The sequence below is a fragment of the Hibiscus syriacus genome, unplaced genomic scaffold (genome assembly GCF_006381635.1).
Source record: "Hibiscus syriacus cultivar Baekdansim isolate YM2019G1 unplaced genomic scaffold, ASM638163v2 tig00110483_pilon, whole genome shotgun sequence".
In the NCBI taxonomy this organism is placed as follows: Eukaryota; Viridiplantae; Streptophyta; class Magnoliopsida; order Malvales; family Malvaceae; genus Hibiscus; species Hibiscus syriacus.
Window position 1 is genome coordinate 2,983,363 of NW_024062759.1, and position 12,676 is coordinate 2,996,038.

At 32.4% G+C, this 12,676-nt stretch overlaps 1 protein-coding gene across 1 annotated transcript; it reads right to left on the minus strand.

Moving 5' to 3' along the window:
• Positions 1 to 7,307: 7,307 nt before the first annotated feature.
• LOC120129267 (glutamine synthetase nodule isozyme-like) lies at positions 7,308 to 11,547 on the minus strand. Its single transcript, XM_039146814.1, has 13 exons — positions 11,276 to 11,547; positions 11,163 to 11,202; positions 10,969 to 11,072; positions 10,795 to 10,843; positions 10,528 to 10,634; positions 8,662 to 8,749; positions 8,360 to 8,488; positions 8,186 to 8,260; positions 8,039 to 8,092; positions 7,917 to 7,954; positions 7,668 to 7,827; positions 7,490 to 7,550; positions 7,308 to 7,410 (listed from the first exon to the last, which is right to left on the minus strand). The coding sequence occupies exons 1-13, from the start codon at positions 11,347 to 11,349 to the stop codon at positions 7,319 to 7,321; spliced, it is 1,071 nt and encodes a 356-aa protein (XP_039002745.1). The 5' UTR covers positions 11,350 to 11,547; the 3' UTR covers positions 7,308 to 7,318.
• Positions 11,548 to 12,676: the final 1,129 nt, after the last annotated feature.

The window sequence follows — 12,676 nt, forward strand, 5'->3', positions numbered from 1 at the left end:
GGAAGAAGGGATTGCAATGCTTAGAAGCTTTCATTGAGCTTTTCTCGTCTTTTACGTTCCGACAACACGTGCTGCAATTGATTGGCGGTGGGTCGGCTTTGCAACAGTTGTTTACGGCTAACCGAATCTAATTCTCGGTAGAACAAAATGGCTCGTTTCAGCAAGCTTTGTGGCTGTAAGCTCGTCCTCGCCGCTGTTGTCTGGGCGGCGCTTAACACCACGGAGCCGTAATGTTTAAATGAGGTAGCTTTGGGGTTTTGCTGATGGAATTTTGAGGTGGAAGATGGAGAATGAGAGGTTAGAACAGAAAGGATCGCTTTGGTCTTCAGGGCAATCACCAGTTTCAACTGCTCAAATCCCACATCGATAGGTGAATAGCTCTAGAATCCTTGAGTCTATTATAAAAGGAGAGTGGATACACATGTTTAAAGCTTATTTATGCTGGGGGCAATTCGAGCTCAAAATCGAGTTTGAATCGAGTTGAGTCTCGAGCTTCAATTGAGTTCTTAAATTTTTTTTTAGTTCGAGCTTTTCGAGTTCGATTCGAGTTTCAATATTATATTTCGAGTTCGAGTCGAGTTTGATAATTTTAAGCTCGCGAGTTTTTGAATCGAGCTTACTATAAATGATTTCGAGTTCGAGTTGAGTTCAACAATACTCGAGTTCGACTGTTTATACCCCTAGTCGATTTCAATCAACTGATGAGAAACTAGAACGGTGTCTGGTGTATACGATGGTGGAGATACAACGGATGAAATGAATGGAGGAAACCAAAGAAAAAGCGATCTAACTGTAAAAACAAAATGGGCCACAAGGAAACCCAAGAAGCACAAAGTTTTAAGAAAGAGAAAATGGGCCTAACAAGTGTGATACCATGTAAGAACTTAATACTTCATTAAATTAATTCATTCACAAATACAACTATTTATATACAAGTAAACCGATCTAGTTGTTCACTAACAAATTTGTAACAACTCTAACAGAATAGCTAATCCACTATTTTCTACACAAATCACTCAATATATGTATGAGAAAATATTTCTTCGTTCAAAGTTCAATTATATTATTATATATTATCATATGATTAAAATACGATCCGAACATAAACATCTCTCCCGCTCACGTTAAGTATTTCATTTTCAAACAATAGTGAAGACCAACCCTATAGATCGTGGTCACCTTCTCAAGTCGACAAGCGATAATGAGTAGGAACTTGGAATAAAAGAGGAATCACAATTGACTAGTAAACCTAAAAAAAAATCAAAAACTCGTGTACTCTTCTCTTCGACTTTGAAAAAAAAAGAACGGTTTTTGTCCATTGAATTTGGATTTTTTTTAATATTCATAAAACTCTAAAAGTCCTCAAACTTAAACACATGGACCGCACATAACGAGAAGAAGCTTTCAAGTATGAACCATACAAGTGGAGACTGTTGAATCGACTCAGAACCCAACATGTGGACAAGACAAAGGAAAACCCCAAACAAAAACAAACACGTTAAATAGTCAAATCAACTCTCTTACAATGCACCCTCTTGGTGGGCAACCACCCCTACAAAGGGACCTTTTTCTAGTTCATGGCTATAAATTAACACTAGTTTCTTTGGTAAACTGAAATCGACTTTATAAACCCCACACGACAAGCAAAAGGAGAAAACGAATCATGCATGACTCATAACATTCCACTTCATGACTCCAAACATAGGGATGGCAACGGGCCGGGTATTAGTTTACGTCTTCGTTTTCGTTTAAAAAATCGGTATCTGTTTCTGTTTAAAAAATTGTAGGGATTTAAACGGGGATCTCATCGAGTAATCGGGAAAAATCACGGGAAAACGGGTATTTTCGTTTAGCATAAACGCAGTGTTTTGAAACTTTAATTACATTGGTTTAGAGTTTATGTATGGTATAGGCTCAGAATTTTAGCATTTAGAGTATAATATTTTGTGTTTTAAAACTTGAGATAGTTTGTATAAAATAATTTTTATACAACTTATCCATCCCGTGATGTTCTTTTGACCACCATGTGGGCCCACCATTACTTTGAAAGCATTCATCCCAGTCCGATAAGCATATATATGTTTAATATAATGTCCTAAAAATTACAATAAATTAATAAAACACCTTCTATAATAAGCGCCATAATTTGTTTTTTATTATTTCACCACTTTTGCAGTAAACACTTTATTTCTTTCTATACTTTGATATTGCACATCAACGTGCAAAACCACGTTTTACTCCCATATTCTCAAGCTGGCTCGTAAATCCAACTGCAACACCCATGACCTGCCTGCACCACTGCTACAGCAGTCCCATATTTTTTTAATTTAAATTAAATTTATTAATATTATATATATATATATAATAATTATTTTTAATATTTATCGGGTCGGATATCGGGCCGGGTAATCGGGTCAAGTAATCGGGTAATCGGGGCGGGGATTACCAAACCTGTCCCCGTCCCCGTTTAACATAAACAGGTTTTCCCCGTCCCCGTTTATCATCCCCGAACCCAACCCGTTTAATTCGATTTTCGATTTTCTCCGTCGGGTTCAAATTTTTTTTTGCCATCCCTATCTATAGAGATTGGGTTTTTAGATTAATCATGTTTAGCTATTTAACCACTTTTTTTTGGTACAAGTATTCTACACCCATATTAAGATTCCCCTTGATATTTTTAGGGGTAGAGTATAAGATTGTTAAAAAGATAAATTGTAAATTTCATCATTCAATTTTGATCGTATTTCTAGTTTGATCATTAAATATTAAATATTTTCAATTTAAGCATTTAACCTTTTAATTGTTTCATTTTTGTATCAATTGGGAGTCGAATTAGAAATATCAATGTGACATAATCGCTTACTAATGTGAAACCACCCACTGGCCACGTCATTGTTTTGTTTTCTTTTTTCTTTCACATAAAGATTAAACGCCTAAAATTTCATCTTTATGTCATGTTATTGTTAGAATCACCATTCTCCACCATCTTTATTCACATAAGACACCGAAAAATTCGCCTATCCATCCTATCACTCTATTGTTTATATTTTCTTAAAATCTCTTTAAAACTCACAAAACTCAATCCAAAATATAGAGAAAAATTACTTTAAAACCCTTCATTGTTCAATCAATATTGAATCAAGATATATAGTTCATTTTTACCTTCTCCACCTTCTCACAATTGAGATTTGAACAAAGATGTTCTATCGTCAAAAAAATCTAAAAGCATGGGTTTTAATAACATAATGACAAAAGGAATAAATTGAAAGTTCAGTGATCAAATTAATTTTTTTTTTAATTTTTTATGATCAAAACAAGAATATGATCAAAATTGAGTGATGAAATTTATAATTTGCCCTCGTTAAAAATGCATTTTCTCAACCACAAGTTTAAATATTTCACTTCCATTAGAGATAATTTTGTCGTGTAATGGACTCCCATGTATATAAAGAAAACCTTGGGTCATAAAACATATAATTTTTTTTCCAATTCCAATAAAGCCTTATTATATATGTGTCCATTTTCTCCCAAACTTCTCGGCCATCGTCCAAAAATGTGCAAAGGTTTACACCAAGGGAAAACGTCCGGTTCTTGCCTGAAAGACAGCGTCTCGCCGGACGCAAACAATGTTTCAAGTTCGGTGAACTGCGAGCTCTGCGACTCAAGGGCAATCTTATATTGTCAAGCCGACGACGCTTACCTGTGCCGGAAATGTGACAAGTGGGTTCACCAAGCTAATTTCTTGGCTTTCAGGCACATAAGGTGTTTCCTATGCGATACATGTCGGAATCTAACGAACAGATACCTCATCGGAGCTTCACGCGGGGTGATGTTACCGACGACGGTGAGTTTGTCCGAGAGAAGACACTGTGACTTCGACATGGAAACAAACCATTCGACAAAAACACCTTTTATTTTTCTTTGATTGTCTTTAGTTTTGGTTCAATAGGGGCTCTTGTTTGGTCTGTCTGAAAAAGTATTTGTCAAACTAAGTAGAATCTTGAATGGTTACATATATAAGCAACATATATATATATATATATAAGGAATAGGCAACATTCAGAAACAAGAACAAACTGAAACTACTGTAATCCATGTGTAAACCAGATTGAGTTTCATCATTAGTGCATATCTGTTCTTTGTTAAGCATAATCTCATGATTATCCTTCTTCTGATTTTCTTTCTTTTTTTATTGGGAATTTAAAGCACTTGATCAACTGATCATCAAGAAAACAATTAGGAATTGTGTTTTTTCTTATTCTTTTAATTAAGAATTGTCTTATAATTACCTCGTACTAATATAAAATAGATATGTAAAACTAGGTTTACTTGGTCCGTAACATGGATATAAACGAGGATAAAAGAATTAAATAGTCGAATTGCTAAAATTTATAGCCACTTCCTTAAAGTGAGTTTTTTTGTCCATCATTGAGATATCCAAATATTTTAATAAAAATATGTTGAGATATTCACATTTTAAAATGTTAATAGAAAATAGCATACACTTGAAAAGATTTTAAATCGGTCTAAACATGCTTAATTAAATTATTCGGGTAAAGTACACAAATGATCCTCCGACTATAACATATTATTTTATTAAATCTTCCAACTATTAAAAGTTATGAAATAATTATCTCATTACTTTGTGGGGTCCTTTGACTATTAAAAGTTACAAAATGATCACCTAACTATGCTCCAAATTCATCCTTTTCTTTTAAAAGTTAGACGATAATCTGAGTTGTACGTTAATCTGGTGAGTGAGATGTGATATATTTTGATTTCATAATCTCAAACGACTATCATATCTCGATTAACATGTCAATGGCCAGCTCAAACGATCATTAATTTCTTAATGGAAAAAGATGAGTTTGGAACATAAAGAATAGTTGAGTGACCATTTTGTAACTTGTAATAATTAAAGGACTAAACAAAACAATTCCCTATAGTTGAGGGACTATTTTATAACTTTTAGTAGTCACAAGGCTTAATAAAACAATATCCTATAATTGAGAGACCATTTGTATATTTTACCCATTTATTTATTAAATCATGATTATTGGAATTGAATCGGATCAATTGTTTAAATTAATTGGAGTAAGAAAAGGTAATATAAATGGTTGAACTGACGCGATAAAGTCGGAAATTATGTGAACCAATGGATATGTTAAAAGATAGAGAACAAAGAAAAAAACAACCATTTAACTGGTTGAATTAATTTTTTAAATTTTGTATTTAATTATTGTTAAACCATTGATTCAATCAATCATATTATATAAATTAGTAATTTGATTAATTTAATCATTTGTTTAATTTTTACCACATAAATTAACATGTTAATAAATTTAATAATCTTATATTTTAAGCGAACCAAATGACCGTAGTAGATAAAAGAATGATTGTTATCCCTAAAGATTTCAGGTTCGAACACCAATAAATATCATACTAGTTGAACGTTCATTATTAAATAATTAAAAGAATTTGGAATAGATAATATCACTGATAAGGTGTTAATAAAAATTAATCTTGTATTTTTAATACATTGAAAGGGAACTTATGGCTCACACATTCCCCTGCGCCTTGTGGACCCTAGGCATCTCAAACGAGCTTAATCATGTTTTCTTTCCAAAATAATTGCGGTCTTTAACCCCTTTTTGGGGCAAATTAATTGAGCATTTGAGTTCCCCCTAATCATATATTTAGGGTTGGTGTATAGCATTGTCAAAAAAGCATTTTCTCAACCACTAGTTTTAAACTCTTGTTCGGTGTAGTATCACGTAAGATTAAGGAAGACCCACGCCTTCTTAGAGGTGGTTGAGGTTCTTTGTTGCTACTATAATCATCAACGATTGCAAATTAAATGGATGATAATAATGACGTGTTGTTGGGTCTTAATCACATTACTAAATAAGATAAAAATAAACAAAAATTATATTTGAACACTTTTAAAAAATTTGTGTTACAATTATTATTATGGTGGATGAAGTTAATATCAGATATTGCGAGGGGCGAAAATTTATTAAGTATTAGAATATGAAAATTGAGAGAGACAAATTTATTGAGTGACCTCAGTGATTAAAAGGAGTGTTACCTTCTCTCTTGAGATAATGGGTTTAAATAATTGTGTTATTAATAACTAAGATTATGAACATATATTACCTTGCAATTACTCCTACTATTAAAAAAGCAAATAATTATAAGAAATAAAAAAATGTGACCCTCAAATTATTTTTACACGCATAAAATATTACTCTATCGAAACATTTGAAGGGCAGCAACCCTCTCATCCGACAAATAATTTCATCCCATCCAACAAATGACTAAGAATTCTTTTGTTTGCACAATTTTGTTGCTAATCAAATTGACGGAAAGAAAATTTTGTATGATTGGTGATGTAGTTGCGATAAGGAAAGACTGAAGTCACCTTAGGTATAGTAATGTATCAAATTTATCTCACTCATAAGTGTCCAAGCCATATTTAAAATTAATTTTTAGTGTTTAAATTTGTTGAGGTGATTAATAGTTTTTTTATTATATTTTTAGGTATTTATCATTAAAAATGACTGTTAAGTGACACATACCGTTTTCATTTTTTTTAAATGATATTTTAATTTTTTAAAAAATCAAAAGAGATAAATGTGACACGTCACTTAACGAGTTTTTTTTAATGATAGACACTTAAAAGTGTAACGGAAAAACATTAAACACCTATTTTCAACAAAAATATTATTTAAACACCAAAAATTAACTTTAAGTATAATTTAAACACTTATTTTTGTTTATTTTAAGTAAAAGTTAAAAAACGTACTACTCGTGAAGGTTTGATGCATTGAATTATTTAGAAACCAACCAAAATCATCGCCAACGGAAGCAACAATCTAAAACTGAGCACTCGGTATCATATCCGATTGGTGATCAGTAGAGAATAATTATAGGATAAAATTATAATGTATTTTATTTTTAAAAGATATTAATTCAAAACATGAAAACAGAAAATTCATATTATGATATCATAATTTAGTACCTTATTTATTTATTTTTACTTTGTACATAAAAAATTTAGGTCAAGAGTGACTCCTCCAAATTCGTTAAAAAAACAGTTTTTTTTTACCTTATTTAATTAATATACCACAAATTCGTTTGTGTGAACAACAGCGGCAAAAGACCAACTAAATTGATAAAACACAACGCAGCCACTAAATAAGTGGCAAATCCAAAGCAATAAAATACAAGTTTCACCCACTGGCCCAACAAAGAAGATGAGAGGATTTTATTGATCATTCAAGGATGATTTCCCTTCTCATACTCCAATTTTCACCTCTCAAGGCTTCCAGATAATTGTGGTCTCAGCAATCATCGATGTCACGACATACGGATCCATGTTCGATGCCGGCCTTCTGTCTTCGAAGTAGCCTGTCAATGACAAGGACCATGAATGTTAAATTCAAGGATTTCAAGACATTGTGCATTGGCATAATAGTTTGGACATTACCTTTTCCGGCCTTCTCGGTGTCACGGCCAACACGGATAGAGGCTCCCCTGTTTGCAACACCCTGGAGTTTGGACATGGCGGTATTGTGTAATAAGAAAATGGGGATGTGATATGAGAAATTCAATGTCATTCTGGCTTACTGCTAAAAAGGAAAGTGCTGAAGGCATAATTAACTTACCCATGAGAATGTATTGATATCTGCAGTCTCATGACGGCCGGTTAGGCGTCTTTCATTACCCTCTCCGTAGGCAGCAATATGTTCTTTGTGGCGCAAGCCTAACTTCTCGATCGCCTTCTTGATAACATCGATGCCACCGTCGTTTCTCATGGACTTTGTGCTGAGAGGAAAGTTTCATTTCAACTGATTTAATTCTTTATCCATCCAAAAGGGCATATACTTGGTAAAAAGAAGTGCATATTGATATACCTGTAGTTAGTATGAGCTCCAGCACCATTCCAGTCACCCTGGTTATGGAGAGAATAATTTGGTAAAAAAGAACATAAAAAGGAAAAGTTGAATTCAAGGGGAAATGTAAGCATAAAACAAACCGGGATGGGTTTAGGGTCGAAAGAAAGAACCACTCCGGTGATCTCTGTGATTCTCTGTTTAAACAAGAAAACACAAGTCATTGTTCATCTTCAATCCTTAACAGGCAAATTCATTGATCGAATGCAGTACTAACATACGGATCATACCTCGAGAATGTATCGAGCAATCCATATTTGATCACCTGCAGATATTCCAACAGATGGACCAACTTGGAATTCCCACTGTTTACACAATCACAAGACGAGATAAATCATGGATCTTTCATGGAAAATAAAGCTGGATAAAAAAACACACTTTTAACGAAGAATGGCAAGACGTACTTGACCAGGCATAACTTCACCGTTGATTCCACTGATGTTAATGCCAGCATAAAGGCAAGCCTTATAGTGGGAATCCACAATGTCCCTTCCGAAGGACTTATCAGCACCTACTCCACAGTAGTAGGGACCCTGTATGGATAATAAAACTTGGTTTAGATTATCAGTTTCATTGAATGAAAACAAAATGCTTAACAGCAAAACATAACATAATATAATCCATTACCAGTGTATTTAATATTAATCTAAAACTATATTATTAAACACGGGATCAATAAAAAATATATATAATTTGACAACAATACCTGTGGTCCAGGAAATCCTCCAACAGGCCATCCAAGAGGCCACTTTGTATCTTTTTGAAGAAGAGTGTACTCTTGCTCAATGCCATACCTGGTTCCAAAATGTACAGGTTTCAATCAATCAACCAACAAATTATTATCGTAAATGAACATCTGAAAACTATAGAGGAAAAGAAAATTCCAATGAAACTTGTCAATGTCAAACTTCGAAGAAAGTCCCTGTTGCTTTAAATTTTTTACTACTCTTCTTACGAAACTCTAAAGAAAAAAAACAAAACTTCCACTATTAGTTTATTTTTAAAGAAAAATAGTTCAACAACCCAAAGGGGGCAGGGAATGAATTAGCTGACTTCGAACCATTGACTTCATCATTAGCACTGCCAAACCCAACTCAAAGTTAGGTGAAAGACAGTAGGTGGACATCAAATCAACTGAAATTTTACATACTACCTAACTACATTTTATTTAATTTGAAAAAAAAATCACACTGCACATTTAAAATTTATTTAGTTATTTGATAATTTCGATCTCTATGGAATCCCTAGGCCTACACCTTAATAATGATTAATAAATTATTTTTATTGAATTCAACACAGCAATAATACATTAAATGCAAATAAAATAACCCTTATTAAAGGACCCTGCTCTATTTCTCTTATTTGCATCGGTTGAATTCTTTTTATTTCATTTAACAATTCCATTAAATCTGTATATATAACTGAAGAGTCGGCAAAACAGGGAATCATTTTAAGATGGTGCATCATGTGATAACAAAACATACAGAAGCAGCCAAAATTTGATAATTTAAAATACGGCCAGCTTTAGTTTCTAGTAATCAGCGATAGCTTTGTACTTGCCAAAAGAACAACGGATATGGCCTATGTTTGAAATATAACAAAAAGAGAAATATAGAAAAACAATATATCAATCAAAGCACAAGATATTTTAAGCTTTGGGAAATTTTAAAAAACACTATTAATACTAATTTTGCTTATAAAATGATTATGTTGTCAATAAATTATAATTGATCGGCAACATAACTCTTTTCAATTTCATATAATATAAACTATTAATATACTAAAACCTACATGATTTTATAAAATATATGATTATTAAGAAGCCAAACAAATTTGTGGCTTTCTTCATTCGTTGGAAGTATAAAAAGCACCCCTCCCACCTACCCTTGTGGGTCAAAGAATCTCTATACTCCACAAAGAAAAAGGCCACCAAACCCACCATGATTGGCCTTGTGGAAGTGAAGATATTTTAAACTTTCGACCTCCAAACTAAAATTAAGGTGAAAGATAATTATTATTTCAGAAAATAAATTATCTATAACACTATATTTTGAAGATCCCACTTTGGATTTATCTCTATTTTTTTATAAGAACTCTATAAAAAATATTAAATCAAATATCTTATTTTACTGATTATATTTTAAAACTTTATTTGTATTACCTATATAAAAATATAGTCTCTTTAAAGTATGAATAATCACTTAAAAATTCTTTTTTATAAATATGAGGTGCATATAAAGTTTAAAAAATTCTCAATCATTTAACAATAAAAGCTTATATTTCTAACATAAGTGGCGTTCGAAATTAGGAAATTAAAAGAATAATAACAAATCTCTTAATTATTGTCATGCTCAAAAATATTCCCGAATACACTCTTGAAATCAAAAGGTTAAAAAGGGAAAATCAATTACCATGGCTCCTCGGCGACAACGTTGGGGTGGCTAAAGATCTTAGCCGCATTACATCTCTTGTTTGTGGGAAGGGGTTCACCGGCCGGTGTGTAAGCATCGCACATTACCTAATACATGCGATTAATAAAATATTCATATTATTAAAAGGAAAAATCAATTACCATGGCTCCTCGGCGACAACGTTGGGGTGGCTAAAGATCTTAGCCGCATTACATCTCTTGTTTGTGGGAAGGGGTTCACCGGCCGGTGTGTAAGCATCGCACATTACCTAATACATGCGATTAATAAAATATTCATTATTATTGTCAACGTCCAAAAGACATAACTATCCCTCTTGACTTTGGATTTAGATCAAAATCATCATTAATTAATTAAAGCAAAAAGTAAAACAACGGAGAGAAAGCAGTAGCGTGCAAGAATCAAATTACCAAGATGTTGTTTCCTTTTCTGAATGGATCCTTGAATATAGCTTGAGGGCTGGTTAAGTCAAAAATAAACACGGAATCTTAATCTTAATCAACAAACAAGTCTCGAATATACTTTTTTCCTTTCAAAAGTCATGAACTAGATCGATAGCCAAAATGAAAGGAAAAGGAACTCACTAAAGAATGACCTCACTGTCCTCTCCAGGTGCTTGATTTGTGCTGGAACCATCGTAGTTCCATTTGGGGAGTTTCGAAGGATCCGTAACCGGTCCGGGCAAAGTCTATACAAAAGAAGCCAATAATTTCTTATTTTCATAACAAAAAAGAACGTGTGATAATCAATAAATAAAAGTTCAAAAAGTGAACCGCACCCTCGCTTTGCTTCTCAAATCCATCCCAGATCCACCGATCCTGAAACAAAAATCGACGAAACATTTAGTTTGATATTGAATCGAAAAGGAAGAAGAAGAGAGAGAGAGTTGACCATATATATTCGGCTATGATCTTGTCGGTGGTGAGGCTGAGGTCGAGGTTGATCAGATCATTGAGGAGCGACATGGCAGATCCTGCTGCGATTGGGCTACCCAGTTAAAAGGGACTATAAAAGGAGAGTGGTGAGCAAAAAAGGGTATGATCGGTGGACACTTAAATAGCCGGGGGCGGGAACAGAAATGGGTTCCAGGAAAGTCGTGGGAAGACCTTCAAAGCAAGGAAAGTATACAAGAAGATGGGACCGTACAATAGCTAAAATTAATGACAAGAAAATGAAAGAACCAAGGAGACAGCCATATGCAAGTCGTGCACCGAATAAGTTAATAAATTAATGAAATCTACAAATTATCGTAGATAAACTATTTACTATAGTTGTATTTTGATCATTCGAACATTTTTTTAATAATATGTATCTTTACATATTAAAAATTAAACTAAAATATAACGTTAAATTTAGAAAAAAATAATTAAGCGATCAAATAAAAGATATAAATAGCTAAATAATTAAATACGTAATTTACTTGTTTCCTAAATTATTGTTAAATAGGTGTATATGTTTTGGTAAATTATCAAAACTGCTTGATTTGATTAATAAATTTAATTAATTCAATCTTAAAATAAATTAATTTTTATATATAAGAAGAAAGATTAAACTATTATATTAAGGTTTTACACGTAGGTAAAAGACCATTAATGCTCTTATCTAAGATATAAAACAGTTGCAGTGAATTGGGTAAAAGAAAAAGATTTTTTAGTTAATGGAAAAACTTGTAAAGCAAAGATCGGGATGTGATGGTGGTGCACAACGTACGAAAATTTTAATATACGATTAAAAAAGATGTTATTATTATTTTTTTTAAATAATAAAATAAATAAAAAATGATCAAAAATATTATTATTTCGATCGATTCTGTAATTATTATTAATTACCAATATAAATAAATTTAATAAAAAATTTAATAAAAAATAATATTTTCGATAGAGCGCTAGTTATATAAGATCTTCCACTACAGCCACGTCAAGGAGATCCAGGTCACAGGATAGGTTCCTGTTGATTGAATATATTCTTATGTAATTTATATTCCTTGAGCTTTAAGAGTGCAACCGGTTGAAGTTCAAGAGCTGAATTGTTGTTGGTTTAACCACGTGGCTGAATGTTTTATATTAAATATTGGATGTAAGATTTTATATTAAATTATAAATAAAAATAAATATTTAAATTATTTAAAAAAATTAGAATTTTTAAAAAAATTATTGTCACCGTCAATTTCTTTCGATTCATCTTCAACGATATGATAATTTATTTTATAAATCAAGGAAGCCCTCAGCTTTATGTTTGATTTCGTTAACCTATTTGCACCCAACTTTGAGAAGGTGTACGAGGAATAAGTGT